Source organism: Charadrius vociferus, unplaced genomic scaffold (genome assembly GCF_000708025.1).
Source record: "Charadrius vociferus isolate BGI_N301 unplaced genomic scaffold, ASM70802v2 scaffold255, whole genome shotgun sequence".
Classification (NCBI taxonomy): Eukaryota; Metazoa; Chordata; class Aves; order Charadriiformes; family Charadriidae; genus Charadrius; species Charadrius vociferus.
This window is the reverse complement of record NW_009648785.1, coordinates 2,596,752-2,612,149: the sequence shown is the minus strand read 5'-3', so window position 1 is coordinate 2,612,149 and position 15,398 is coordinate 2,596,752. Positions and strand designations below refer to the sequence as shown.

General features: G+C 37.7%; 1 protein-coding gene across 1 annotated transcript in view; it reads left to right on the top strand.

Moving 5' to 3' along the window:
• Positions 1–274: 274 nt before the first annotated feature.
• LMBR1 (limb development membrane protein 1) overlaps positions 275–15,398 on the top strand; it is a 54,403-nt gene continuing 39,279 nt past the window's right edge. Inside the window, exons 1-5 of the mRNA XM_009886791.1 lie at positions 275–286; positions 620–692; positions 3,165–3,204; positions 5,646–5,785; positions 12,311–12,414. Of these exons, the coding sequence (XP_009885093.1) occupies positions 275–286; positions 620–692; positions 3,165–3,204; positions 5,646–5,785; positions 12,311–12,414 (369 nt within the window). The remainder of the gene's footprint in view (positions 287–619; positions 693–3,164; positions 3,205–5,645; positions 5,786–12,310; positions 12,415–15,398) is intronic.

The following is a 15,398-nucleotide window of genomic DNA, read 5'->3' as shown; positions in this document are numbered from 1 at the left end:
AGTTCGGGTTACTGGACAGCTTTCATCTGCTGTGCCCTCAATTTTTTTTTTTTTTTTAAGAGAGTGAGTTCTTAAAAGCAACAAATCTTTAAATGATTAATTAAAGAAATACTTCAGCTGTTGCCTGGTGAAGTGATTTTGCAATTTCAGATCATAAAGGATCCTTCCTGTGAAGGAACATTGTGTTTGACTAGCTTATGCTTCCTTCACAGGAAGGCGTAGGCAGATGAGTTTCTTGTGTGTATTGTCTCCTGGAATTTGTTTGATTCAAGACATGACGGAAACAGTAAACATAACTGCTTTCTTTCCACCTATGTTGTGAGCTTACTTGAAAATCAATCTTCGAGAGCCCATCTGATAAAATACGATTACCCTTAGGTTACAAGTTGCACTGTAATAAGGCTTTTTTCTTAATTTTAGAGGAAAACTTGCTGGCCATATAATCGATCCAATACCTGTTACTGTAATTAAACTGTTCTTATTGGTTTAACTTCCTATTAATAAGATGTAAATGTCAACGCTGTTACATTTTATATAGAATTTTGTTGATCTGAATTAAATTTTAAATTATAATCCAGGCATTTTGTCGCAACCTAATAAATGCATTTTTTTTTTCCAGATCTGTTTTCTCCTATTTGCTGTTCTCTACATAGTTTCCTACTTCATAATCACAAGATACAAAAGGAAAGCAGGTAAGCATAGACTTTTTTGATGTATTAAAAAATAATTTTGTTTTTCAAGTGAATAGGCGATTCTTTTTCTCCCTGCCCGCACAAGAAAAGTGGAAGAACTAGATCTCTGCCCAAAGTGTTTCTCAGGCTGCTGGTCTTATGGCATCCTGGACTGATCTGATTGTATATACTGCTGTCTTTCCCTTTATCCCTGCACCATGAGTTTTCATCACCTCCCTTGTGTCCATCTGGCACTTCTCAGACCCTTCAGTGTTCCTCCTGCTATCACTGACCAAGGGAGGGAGTGCTCTGGAGTATCTTGGAAAAGGATCAGTGAGCGCTGTAGCTGGCACTCTGTGACTGAGTGAGGGTGGGTGGCTGTTATGGAGGTGGTGTGGATGGCCACAGTCAGGTGTTCTGTTGTGGTTCTGTGGCAGCCTAAATTTTATCCGTTTTGAAAGGGAAGAAAGGGGAAAATTTCAAGTAGATGCTTCTGCCTCCCTTGCCTTTAGATCCTTGCCTTTAGATCGTTCTCCTTTCATGTCAGCTTTTCCACAGTAAATATCTTCAGGCTGTGTTCTAGCACCAAAATCAGATTCAGAGCTTTAGCTGGTAAAGTGAAAGGGTTGCCAGTAATACAGAAGGGAAGTAGCTGATTTCTTATAAAAATCCGGCTTTGCTCAGGTACAGTTATTTCAGTGTTCTTACCCTATTCCTTATCACCTTGCCACTGAAGTCGTATTTCTTGAGATCATACTGTATTTTTTTTTTCCTTCGGAAACATTGTCTGTTTGAAACTAGTCTGTAGGAACCCCTGTCACTTTCTTATAAATAAAAATAACATAAAAATTAGTACGAAATGGCAGAATCTTTGACTCTTGACAGCCGATCTGGGACCTTGGTGCTCGGTAATAGTCAGTCATGCTGGAGAAGCATTCTTATGTGTGATCTTGGCACTTTGAACTTTAATGGAAAATGTTTATTGAGCTGTACTGACCTGTGTTACAATAGAGCTGCTTTTATAGATGGTTTCATGTTTCAAAAAGTAAGCTCTTCAAGGAATTTAATACCTTTTTTTAAAAAAAAAAAAAGTGCACCTCTAAACATAGGGAAGAGTTAAACAAGCGAGTAAGACAATACTATCTTCTGATCCTGGTATGTGTTTTGGATACTACAAAGCTGCTACCATTTGGAGATAGGGAAGAACAGGGAGGGGAAATGGGTTTGGCAAACACTATTGGATGGAAAGACACTTTTATTACCGTTCTGGCGGTCGATCTCATCAGCTAGTGAGAGGAACTGCTCTGCAGCTGTCCTGACTTTATGAAAGCTTTGTGAGCATTTAGTTAGGCAAACTTTGTAGCCTGCTAGGATCTTCCTGATGAGACATGTTTGAAGAGTTAACAGGTCTGGAATTCTTTCAGAACAAATTGTTTGCTGTTTCTACAACAAGCTCTTTAGCCAAGATGTTTCATAAGGGACCTTAACTTAGTCTCTCAAAACACCATGAGATTCCCATCAAAAAACCAGAAACAATAACCCAATGTACTTTCACAGAAGAATTTCAAAATAGCATGTTAGTGGCTACATGTTTATTTCAAGTGTGTGCGTGACTCTTAAGAACTTGAAACATCTGGCTGTATTTATTCTTAGATTTTTAAAATAAATTTGAGTTACCTCTTGTGGAAAACCTGGGAGACTTGGAAGAAAGCTGACTCTAAAATTATTTCAAATGTAGAAATGCGTACATTTGTGTACGGATGTGTGTAGAGAACAATATAAAGAATAAACAAAGGATATATTAGTGATTGACCTCTGAATTAAGTGTTGATAATATTTCAAAAAGTTAGAATATTAATTGAGGAATAAATTAAGAAAAATTATCTAAAATGTGGTAAGCCAGAAAGGAAGCCATGGTACCTTAAATCCAAAACAAGAACACCAACCACCCTCCTTCGCCCCCTCCTCCAAACCCCCAGGAGTCGGGAGGAGGGATGAGTAAGGGGAGGCAACTGAGTGGTCATCAGTACTGTATGCTTTCTGGTTTTAAAAATATGTCAGTACTGAAAATGAAACGTCTATTTAGGGATTTGTAGCAGTAGTTAGTATGGACCCTAAGACTTCCCTGTATCTTGCCAGCTCTCCGTGGTTTCAGAGATGCCCAAAGGGACAGTTCTAGCAGCAGTGGTGGTGGGAGTAGCAGTCTGAAAGCTTGTTTGCCGTAGAGCTCCCTGGAAGACATTTCCAAGAGGTTTTGATCTGTGTATTTAAATAAAGTGAAATAACTTTATAGTTACATTGATTGAAGAGAGTTTAAAAGTAGCACAAAAAAAGTGTTCATTTAGGGTAGGAACACTTTCAAAATATTGATGCTAATAAATTGGTTTAGTAATTCTAAATTTTAATTGTAAATTAAAATTATTCCTATGTATATAAGCTTTAGCCTGAGGAAAGAAGACTATTGAATATAACCTGCTGTAATTTAATTTTCAGATGAGCAAGAGGATGAAGATGCCATCGTTAACAGAATATCGTACGTATAGCTCTTTTTTTTTTTTTCCAGATATGGAAAAAATGATATGATAGGAATCTTGTATGCTTCCAAATAAATAACAGTCCATTTTAAATGTAATGGTAAATAGATTGCCAGAGGGCAGAGGAAAAAGATTTGATCGAGTGGCATTTTGTATTATGAAAGGCACGACAAGAGGCAAGGTGGTTTCGTCTAGGGCTCTCGTCACCTGTGGTGGTTCTGGTAGGCGTGAAGTTGGCCAGGACACTGCATGAGAACCTGATGCAAGAGGCAGAATTCAGTGCAACGCCTGCACCTAAGTTTAGGTCTCTAAAGTGTAGGTGTTTATATGGGAGGTAGGTGTTTAAGTTCCCACTGCAGTTGATGGAAGCCCTGTGAAGGGAGGCAAAGGATCTTGGAAAGAAAGTCAGTGCATTCTGAAGTAGACATCTGTATTTGATCATCTTTAAAAAAAAAAAAAAAAAGGCTTAAAGAATAACAAATGGACGACAAGCAGTTGCCAGACCTGCTGGTCTGCCAGCAACTCTCTCTTCTCTTCCTGGTCCTTTGTAAAGCTAGATATTAATCTCTCCTATTTAAATATGTCTGAAGATTTACAGAACATCTGTGAGCTGTTGCTGCCCTCTGTTTCGTGATTTGCTAAACTATGTGGACTTGCTACTTGTTTATTACGGTGTTCTTAGTTCTTCCATGGTGGTGCTGTCATCCTCTTGGAAGGAGAGCTCATTGGCTATTTTATTGATTTGTCTTGTACCCTGGGAAAGTGCCGAGTACATTGCAAGCTGTTCACTTTTAGTTGTGCATTTGTGGCAAGCTTGAAAGATGTACAAAGACGATGTAAATCTTAGGTGCACTTCTCCCAGTAGTGTCTGATACCAGTACTTTTTATGAATTTGAAATACTTACTTGCCACAAGGTCTACTTCAGATCTAGACAAAAATACGTACTTTTAAATGCTATGAAGCTCTTCCCTCAAGTGGAGGAGTCTCTCTCCTGTCCTTTTAAGACTACAGTGAGGGCTCTTCTAGATTGAATGATTTTCATAGCAGCTGTGGTCTTAGCCTTAGAATTTTTCAATATTCAAAGAGTACAATTTGTCTTGTTAACTGTTATCCACCTGCATCTGTTTTATAGTTTAGCTTTAAAATGCAGCAAATATCAATTGTAAATACTGTGTTCTTTGTGCGAAAACAGCGTACGACAAGATTAGCACTTCCATCAGAGTAATAGCCTTTCATTAAGTGTTGTTATAAATATAAAATGCTTCTTGTTCTTTCAGCCTAAGCTTTCTTGTTCCTTAAGTGTGCATGTTATTGTCCAAAAAGCAATAACTGTCAAACATATGCAGGTTGATAGCTCTTTGCATAGCGTAATTGTCAGGATTGAAGAGGTGGGTGGGGGGAGAAAACAAGCCTGAACTGCTGTAAACCCTTGAAAGGATGTTGTGTTAGGTTTCACAATCCTTGCTTAGAACACTTAAACATCCTTAAATAAAAGAAAAAATACCTCAGAAACCAACAACAAAACCAGATTAGAATATTTTCTTTAATAAAATGAGTTAACCAGACTTTCTTCTTTAAGTATTGTGGGAATGAAAAACGATTTGTAGACTGTTAAGAAAAAGCAAGATCTCAGTAAGCAACTTACTGACATTCCTGTTGTAGGAATGGTCTATTTAAGTTTATCTTCTGTCGTGTGATTTTGAGAATTATTTCTAATTTTATTCTAGCATTGGATTAGTTCTGTAAGAATGTTTTTGTTAGTCTTATTGTTATTATAGAATACAGTTCTTTTTAATGCCACAAGATGGCATTTGACGTATTGTGTTTGGGATCTAAAAAGAATAAGCTTAAATACTTTAAGTAATTCTGACTATTTCTCTGTATTGCCTTTCCAGCTATCAGAAAACCCCAAGCTATGAGATGATACTTGAATAACTACTTTGTGAAAGAAAAGCATTTTTTCCCATTTTGGTGTTAAAATAGTTGTTTGTTTATAATTGTACTTACTTTTTAGACAATAAAAAGCTGCTTTGCTTTTAAAAAATGTAGTAAAAATATCGAGGTGCAAATTTTTTTCATCCTGAGTGTGTATGTGGAAAATGAAAACTAAAATATGAGGCTTATGAAAAGATACTCGAACTCCAGTAGTTTAACCTGTGTATGACACTGGAATTGAATACACGCAATTCCCAAGAGAGTAATTGTGGTAGTTGGTAAAAGCTAATTATTTTTACTGGATTCTGTAAGCTACTTGGTATTTTAAATTGCTTTTGGGAAGTGAAATATTGTGGAAGTCAGTCTCTCCTGCCCATTTACCATGTAAGAATGCGTTGCCTTTAGACACTGATGAATAGGTAGGCTAACTATTTTTTTTTTTTTTTCCCTCCCCCTGTTCAGAGCATGTTGGTGGTAACAGTGGTACATTTCTTTAAATTTCAGGCTGTTCTTGAGCACCTTCACTCTAGCAGTTTCAGCTGGTGCAGTCCTGCTTCTGCCTTTCTCAATAATCAGCAATGAGATCCTGCTTTCTTTTCCACAAAACTACTATATTCAGTGGTTAAATGGCTCACTAATTCATGGTTAGTACTCAGCATAATGTAATTAAAATGGATGTCTTCATTATACGTGCACAGATATGTTCTTATTTTCAAACTAAACTCCATTTTCATTTAAGATGCTAATTGAATTGTTAATATGTTATTGGCTAGTTTATTTTGCTGCTGTGTAATATGTCACAAAAGGCTGTCTTAATTGTTCTGTTGGGTTTTTTTAAAGAATTATGCAGACTTGATGGAATTTAACCAAATTCACTGCTTTGAATGTTAATGTAGAATAAGAGCTTCTGGAAGCTAACTTTAAAACACACTGTTCAAACTTTTCCTCGTGTACTAATGTAAGATTCGTAAGCCTGTCTCTTTATGATGATGGTACATATACATTTAGTCTCAAAATAGAAAACTTGTTTTAAGAAACGTGCTAACTATGAGCAGTTGGGATTAGATAGTTAAATTCAACTGTTAGTGATTTATTTGTAAACAAGTAAAATTACAGAATGTAAGTGTAGTGAGTGTGGTAAAGAGGCACAATAAAAATGAACCATTTTAACGAAAATGAGATGCAAGAAAAGAATATTACTTGTACTCGCAGTGATGATGTGTTGATACCTGGCGGAGTGAATTTTGCATGCTTTCCAGTATTAGTTAACATGCTTATGACTGTGATGTGTATAATGGATGCTAATACTTGAAAATAATTTGGGCACTTCTATGTGTCTGAGGGGAAATAACTGGTTGAAACAGGACATTCTTTAGTAGATTTGGCTGGAGAAGGAGATAGTACTTCTGCTTTGTGAAACAATTTATTTAATCTGGAACAAATAATTTACATGTTAACTGTGCTGTCCTTTTTTTGTTCTTCTGAAGAGATAGTAATTGGGTTTTGTAGGATTTCTCTCTGAAAAATGTGTGCTTTTTGCTGACTGCCTAATAATACTCAAAAATAACAAATTCATGAATTTCCAGATCCCTAACTTGCAAGGGTGGGTTATCTGTTTTGTGAGTTTCTTTTAAGAATAAAGAAGCTTACAACAGATTAAATGTGGGTATGTAAAGATAAGAAATAATGCATATTGTTTTGTCATCTTTCTGGAACTAGTTGAGTATTTTTTGTGTTATCTAGACACTAAAAGATTATTTTTTTTTTTTTAAACCCATGAATCAGGAGGAGCTGACTGTAGGTATGGTGGTCAATGGTGACTCTGACTGTGGTGACAGTAGTTTAAGACCTGAGAAAAGTGAGGAAGGAAAAATAGTAGAATAAAGACATTAGATTTTTGAGAGAGTAGACTCTGTCCTCTTCAGGAAATTTTTATGTGGGATCTTGCTGGAGAATGCCTTGAAGGGAAAGGAAGCCAGGATATATCCTTGCTTTCAAGGATACCAAGTACCAAGATACTTCAGGCACCATCACGTGCACCTTGGTGTGCAAGAAAATAAGGAGGTGTAGTAAGAGGTCGACTTGACTTAATGAGGAACTCCTGAGCTCAAAACCAAAAAGAACGCGTACAGAAGTTAGAAGTAGGGGTGAACTGCCGAGGAGGGGTATAGAAATGTCATCTGTGTTAATATCCTGGTGTGAAATTAGGAAAGCCAGGGCCCAGCTGGATTTGCAAGTGATGAGGGGTTTGTCCAGAGCCAGCTGCTTCTCTGGAACGTGCAGTGAGGGGCAAGAAGCAGTATTTTCAGGACATAAAGCGACAATTCTTCACAGTGGGGGTGGCTGAACACTGGAGAAGGTTGACCAGAGAGCCTGGGAGATCTAAATTGTTGGAAGTTTTCCAAAACTCAGCTGGCAACCCTGATTGCCCTGAGCAACCTCATTGCACCTGAGCTGTTTTAAGCAGCAGATCAGACTACATGACTTCAGAGGTTCATTCTTGTCAAGTTGTTCTGTGATCTGTTGTCACACATCATGAAGGGATTGATAATTTTGTATGTCTCCTACTTGGAAGAAAAAACCCCAACTAATTCTTGTTTTTCACACCGATTTAGCTGCTCAGACATACTTATTCTTTACTTCCAGACATGAAAAAGAAAAAAATTAATGGAAAATAATCCTTCTGTGTCTGAATTGATTTTAGAAAAACTACAGTAAAATATTTCAGAGAGTGAAAATTACATAATAACCAATTCAGAAATTTTCATTTTGACAGAGTAGCTACAGTATTTGAGAAAAATTGGGTTAGTTAGAAAGTTGCTGGGAAAAGTAGCTGTCATGTAGGAATGCCTTTGCATTTTTCCAGTGACCATCTTTTTTTGGTTTTAATATGATAATCTTTTCAAAGTACCACCTCATGCATGCACAGTGTAAGTCCAATAGTAATGGTTAGCAAGGAAGTAAATTCAGCATCTTGGTGTTTCCAAGTGTGACTGTGTATTGCAAAGTACCCTAGGGTTAGACATGACTGAATTAAAACAAGAGTTACCACAGTTGGTGTGAAGACTTCAGAAACATCAGTAGATTTCTGCATCTGACTATGGGCTTTTGTTAGTGCAGTGTGACAAAAATTAGTGTAATTGTTTCAAAACATTACCTTGGGGAAGGGCTCCCTCTTGTGGTACTCACTGGGTTTGCACAATAGCATCACACTGCTCTGTAAAAACCTGTCCCGTGTAGTGGTGATACCTTTTTGAAAGTAGTTATGAAATACCTGTGGAAGTTTTGAGAGCTGATAGTGTTGTCACAAGCACTCAAGTTCAGAAAATGTTCCTATATCCATAACACTGTCTAGCGTAGCTTTCATGTACGGTTTGCTTACTGCTTTGCAAATGTTATCAAATGGGAAAATTTGTAGTGGTTTAAAACACTTTGGTTTTGCTAGATTTATCAATAATGGATACTGTCTGAGGTACTTGAATGTAACATTATGGGTTTTTATACTGTAGACTGTTGCATTAGTTGTGACATATAGAAAAATATATGCCTCTAACTTTTAAAACTAGGCAGAAAGCCCGTACCCGGATCCAGTATAAACACTCTTACCTAATGCATGTTGAACTAAACCCAGAAATACTTTGACAGCTGGATGTTCACTTGTGCTGTTGTTGGATACAACCACCAGGTGGGGGTAAAACGTAATGAAACTGCCATGAATAAGAAAAAGTAAAAATTGCTGAGGGACTAATCTGTTTGCCAAAGACTGAGATATTTTCAATTTTTGTGTTTTATTAACTTGTTTTATGGGGGATATTCTTAGGTCTCTAAAAATAGAGAAAAAAGAAAACACAACAAACTAAAATTAAAATATTCCAATAGACTGTGTAAGCAAGGCGCTCATACAATTTTATGACGCAGTCAATGTAATAGGAAATAATTATTTTTCTGGGTCTATTTTAATTTGATTTTTGAACTGTCAAATTTGGATAAGAAATACTGCGGGGGAGGAAGAGGGCCCTGTCTGTTCCTTATTTTGAGGAAAGTGTATATGTGTATCAGTGGGAATACAGCACTGTCCTTGCCTCTCATAACTTTACATGCATATTGTAGCTCTGTAGTTTAATATTCTGTAAATATGGCTGCTATCAGCTGCTAATGTGTACACTTCTGGGTTTTAACTTCTTAAAAATCACCCTGGATGTGTACCACTCTCCCTTCCCTTAAAATGCTGTGTACATACTATGCAGCTCCTAAGCACTGTTTTACATTGTGCATATACGTGTAATAGAGCTGCTGAAATTCGGACAACCAGGTAGTCAGCTTTCCGTTAGGTAACTGAATGGACTGTCTGTTTTCAGTTAGAGAAAACGGCTGAAATAAGACCCCCATCTAATAGTATTTCTACTCTAACGCTGGTGTCTTAATTTTGGGGGGGAGGGGGGAATACACAGACTGCTTTTGAGTTAATGTACCCCTAGTAAGGGCTGTTAATGACATTCTTGCTGATGTTGCTATGCGTGAATGTTTTTTGAATGGTAACAGGAGCTTCCTGGCTAAGCAAATTCAAAAGGAAAAATCCCACTCTTTGTTAACTGGAGTTTAGCCACCTTTAGGCAGTCTGTTTTCTTTAGTAATTGAGTATTATATTTCACGCATCTTTTGTAATTTTCTTGTTTTGTTTTCTGTAGCTTATTTGGCTAAGTTTGGTTCCTGGGGTCCTGGTGCTGTCAATTGCTGAAGAAGTAGATTTCTTGGCCCCTGTCTCCTTCTTTCCCCCTCATTTTTATTTCTCCGTGAAATTTAAATAAGTTAAATAATTTCATTTAAGGAAAAAGGAAGTATACATGGTGAAAGCATTTTTTTAAGGGCGTGTAGGTGAAGATAACTGTTACCTACTTTAAATTTGGAACTAAATACACCAATTTATCTGAATAATTAATTCCCTGGACATGCAGTAAATGTCTCTTTCATTCCTTATGCTTTCCAAAATGGACAATTTCAAAGAAGAAAGTGAACAAACCTCTACATGAGAATAAAGAAACAAACAAAGCTGTTAGTTTGAATTTTCTTATCGTGGGGGATGTCCTTTTTGGGTTTCAGGTGGTATAATATAGTCCTGCAGAACTGTGTTTTGCGGAAGGTGGGAAATTAAGCCTGCTTTTCTCAACTACAAAGTAAAAGCTGTGTTTTCAGGATGCAGACATGTGACACTAGTTAAACCTGTTAGCTACTAAAATGCAGGTAAGCTTCTGCTTTTATAAAGAGGAAACACTGCATTCTGCAAAACTTTTGATAGGCTGATGATGAGCCCATGTTTAGGCACCAGAAACTGGCACCAGAAAGTGCTCAGCTTAGAAAATCTTAATAGAGCAGATACCCTTAATGGGTATCACATGATTGGTTATCACTTCAGGTTATTTTCCAAACTTTTTCCCTTCCTGCAGATGTCACATGTGTCTTACAGATGTCCTAATTTCAGTCAGTTGTTGATTTTTCACCTAGATCACAGGGTGGTTGAGGTTGGAAGGGACCTCTGGAAATCGTCTAGTCTGACCTCCCCGCTCAAAGCGGGGTCAGTTAGAGAAGGCAGCTCAAGGCAGTGCCCATTCAGGTTTGGAATACGTTGAAGGATGGAGATTACAAGACCTCTGTGGACAACCTGTTGCGGTGTTTGACTGTGCTTACGGTGGAAAAAGTTCAGGGTTCTTTTTGTTGTGTGGGGTGTTTTTGGTTTTTTTTTTGGGTTTTTTTTCCCCCTTTCCTCTTATGTTTAAGTAGGTTTTCTGTTTTTTCGATTCATGCTCATTCCTTCTTCTTCGCTCACTGGATAACACTGTGAAGAGTCCAACTCTATTTTCCTTTCTCCCTCCCACATCAGATATTTGTATACGTTGATAAAATCTCCGAGAGTCGTCTCTTCTCAAGCCTAAACAATTCCAGCTTTCATAGCCTCTCCTTGTGTGACAGATGCTTCAGTCCTTTAATCATCTTTGTGGTCTTTTGCTGGACTTGCTCTCCAGTACGGCCATGTCTGTCTCATACAGAGGAGCCCACAACTGGATGCAGTGCTCCAGATGTGTGCCACCAGTGCTGAGCAGAGAGGAAGGATCACCTCCCTCAACGTGCTGGCAACACTTCTCATGCAGCCCAGGGTGCTGTTGGCCACCTCTGCTGCAATGGCACGTTGCTGGCTTGTGTTCAACTTCGTGTCCAACAGAACCTCTAAGGGCTTTCCTACAAAGCTACTTTTGGGACAGTTAGTCACCAGTGTGCTCTCTGACCATTTGTCCAGGCTGTTTGAGGTTCATCTGAGTGGCAGGCCGCTGTTCCTCCCCATCATGTATCTTCAGCAAACTTGCTGAGGATGCACTCTCTCCCATCATCCAGGTCATTAATGAAGATGTTAAACCCAATATCAACCCTCTGGAGTATACCACTGTTGACTGGCTTCCAACCTGACTTTGTGCTGCTGGTCACAGTCCTTTGAGCCCAGATGCTAAGCCAGTTCTCAGTCCATCTCAGAGTCCACTTCTTTAGCCCATACTTCATTAATTAGACTATAAGGAGATTTATGGGAGGTGATGTTGAAAGCCTTGAGAAAGTTGAGATAAACGACGTTCACTACTCTCCTCTTGTCCACTGAGCCAGTCATCTCATTGTGGAAGGCTGCTGTTGCTGTTACCATGGTACCTTCTTCTAATTCGGAGGTGATAATGGCATTTGCATATTGCTCCTGTTAAAATCCATGACTTGTCAAAGTTTCTTTTGAGGAAAAAATACGGAAGGAAGTGAGTACACCGAACTGAATTTTGCGAGATTCGCTGATAGTAGTAAAATACTTTTGTCCTGAAGACTTCTAAAACGGTTATCTGAAGAACCTTCAGTGGGGTATTGTGGAAGTAGTTCACCTGAGTTTGAAGTCTGTCTCTCAAGATTTCAGACATTTGCTGCTGTTTAAGTTGGTATCCAATTTTTGTTTGAAGATCATTATGCAGAGAAATAGGTATTTTTCAACAATGGCCTGTAACTAACTATGTATCCATAAAAGCCTGGCTTCTGTTAGCACTTTTATGTATAGTACGTTGTTATGTGTAAGGGAGGAAGATGCAATATCTTTAACTTTTAAGGCTGAGAAACCTATAATATAAACTTGTTCTTGTTTATTGCAGGTTTATGGAATCTTGCTTCTCTCTTTTCAAATTTATGTTTATTTGTGTTGATGCCCTTTGCCTTTTTCTTCCTGGAATCAGAAGGATTTGCTGGCTTAAAAAAGGTAGGAAAATACTGTTAAATATAGACTAATGACAGTATATATTCCGTTTTCAGCCCTCATTTATGATGAAACTGAAATTACAAATTTGGAGGGATTTGGCACTGGGATGTGTATGCTTATGTGAATGTCTATATACAGATGCACGCTCCCGCACAAGCAGATGAAGCGGGTATACGGTGTCTGCGACTAAGCTTAAGGGAAAGGAAAAAAGTCCTTGAAAAGCCGTGTATACTGAGATCAAGAAAATGAATTAACTCATCTCTTTTTTTAATAATGAAATGTTTTGAACAAGATTTTATTTTTGGGAAAATGGTTTTGTTGGGATGCTAAAAAGAGAGAAGGTTCAATAAATACGCTAGAAATAAAGTAACCAGGGAAAGAAGTACAGGGTTCTTACTAATGGGAAGGGTGATTAAATAACAGATGACCCAGAGAAAACAAGCTTACTTTCTGAATTTTTAAAGATTGCAAATATCCCCAAAAAGGTTCAAGTATGGTCAGTATTAGCAATAATATATTAATAAAGCTGTTTTAAATGGGTAGAGAAAAACTGAAAATACTCAACTTGGTTGAATATATTCAAATGAGAGCGCTGAGTATTTCAGTTAAGTGTGGAATTTGGCAAAGCAGTTTCTGAACAATAAGACGATAACGGTTATGTTAATATGTGAATTAAAGAAATATAATGAAAAATTACTTTAATGGGAGGCACAGCAAAATGAATTTCAAATCGTAAATATCAAATAAATTTAACTGGAATGACTGTCTGGGGACCACTTGTAGCACGCTTTCATTAATCTTTATCACCCAAATGATTAGACTTTTGTTTTTAATGATACTGCACTTGAAGGAATTTTGTGCCCTTTGGATGACAGCTATTGGAAAGCAAAGGATCTTGAAAAGTGGTCTGAAATCAGGAAAATGAAATGCATTAAAGATGGATGCAAAAGACTAAGTCATTGGTGGATCGCACATAACATAAATCAATGAGGGGATGATTGTGGTGGAAGGAAAACATAATTCCTAATTGCATTGACAGGAGTTGGTATGGAGGTGATGATGTTGCCATTTTTGTTCTTGGTGGAATTGGGGAAAACTCAACTGAAGTACTGCATTCTTGGCTTTTAGGGTTTGTGTAGACAATAAGAGAAAAAGAGGGCAGCAAAAAAAAAAAGTACAGCACAAAGGAAACAATTGAGAGAGAATAATGTGAAGAAACAGAGATTTTATTCTATGGCTGAAGCTACTGGGAGGTTACATAGACTGAGCAATATAGCTATGTCTGATAGGACCTGCAGGACCCAACCAAGATGGTGTGTAAATGCTTATTTGGTGTAGCCTGGTCTGAGCTTGGTGATGCTACTGCAGTGTTCCTTTGCGTTGACCGAACTGTGGATGTATCCACATTAACTTCAGTTATAAGTTAGAATGGCCAAGCTACTGAGTTCAACTTCAAAGGAGTTTGGTTATGGGCTACTATGTTTACCTCTGCTTATCCAATTTGGCTGGAAACCACTGTCCTTTCCTCTTCCTCCTTCACTTCACGTATGTATAGGACTATGACAACTTTTAGCAACCCGCTTTGTCCTTTCAGTTTTCAGGTGGAGACCTTTTGACTCTAAGTATCTAGCCACAGCTAAAGTGTATCTTTTCTTCTAAAAAAGAAATAAGTTAATTGATTTTAGTGGGTTTGTGTGTCCTGCAGTCCAACTGAAACCAAGGATTCTCTCCATTAGCATACCGTGTATGGTACTGCTGGTGTGCCCCGTTGACTTGTAGATTTCTGTTGGCTCCAACAGGTGCATTGTGTATCCCATCTGCATTAAACTTGCACTTTACATAATAGTTACTCTATAACTTTTAAATTTATGATACTGGCTATCAATAAATTCCATTCAGGATAAATAGGATCACCATTGCATATTTACACTTGGAAGCATTTGTAACTCCAGATGAGATAGAGCATCTGTCTGGAGGTGTCAGGAAAAAGGCAATTGTTGGTGCTTTAGAGTAGCTTTGCTTCTTCATGGGGGTAGATGAGATTAGATTTTTAGTATCAAAACCCACTCATTGTTGGGGGGGGAACCCCCAGTTTTTGGGATGTTTTGTTCCTTTGGCTTCTCCTGGATGTTTTTTGTGCAGTGCAGAAACCAAGTGTGATTCCTAGTACAGGCACTCAAGGCCTTTGTCCAGTCTCTGTTCTACCTGGCTGCTCTGTTTAAAAGTATCCAAAATGGATGCAGACACATACTGAATCGGTTTACCAGCTTTGAGTGCACCCTAAAGCTATTGGTGAAGATGTAGGAACTGTGATTCATTTTTATATGAACACACCTTGTGTTTGGTCGCTTTTCTTAGAAAGTAAGTGGCAAATGTCATGTCTGGACTAAGTTGATAGTCACAATTGAGTCCTCTGTTCAAATTCTGATGCACAGAAAAGTTTCTACTTGCAATAAGTAATCTATATTGAAGTTAAAGAGGTAGATGACATAATAGGGTGACTAGAATTTGGGAAAATTTTTGGCTAATTGAGCTCAGGATTACGTGTAAGCTTTTCAGTTCTAGAATCTGTGAAGAGTACTTTCTGTCTTTTTTTACTTTCCTTAGATTTTGGCATATTGCTTGTCTCTTTTCAGAGAAGATTTTGAGATCATGATTACTTTGCAAAATTCTGGTACTTAAATTATTTTGGTTAGGTTATACTTGTGCAAGTTGTTTTTGTTTTTAAATGTCATATTTTGTCATTCATCACATCACACTAATGGGCCAGAGAGATAAAACACCACTCAAATGCTATTACGGTTAACTGGCAAAATCAGATTTTAGTGATCTCAGTTTAAAATAACATTTCATATGTTTGGCAAAACTTGCAGCATTTAAGAGAAGAGTGATCAACTCTAAATGTGAAGACATTCAATAAGGAGGTTTGGCACAGGATACATAATTTTAACTTTCAGTTGCGAGTTGGATACAAGGAGTAGGGA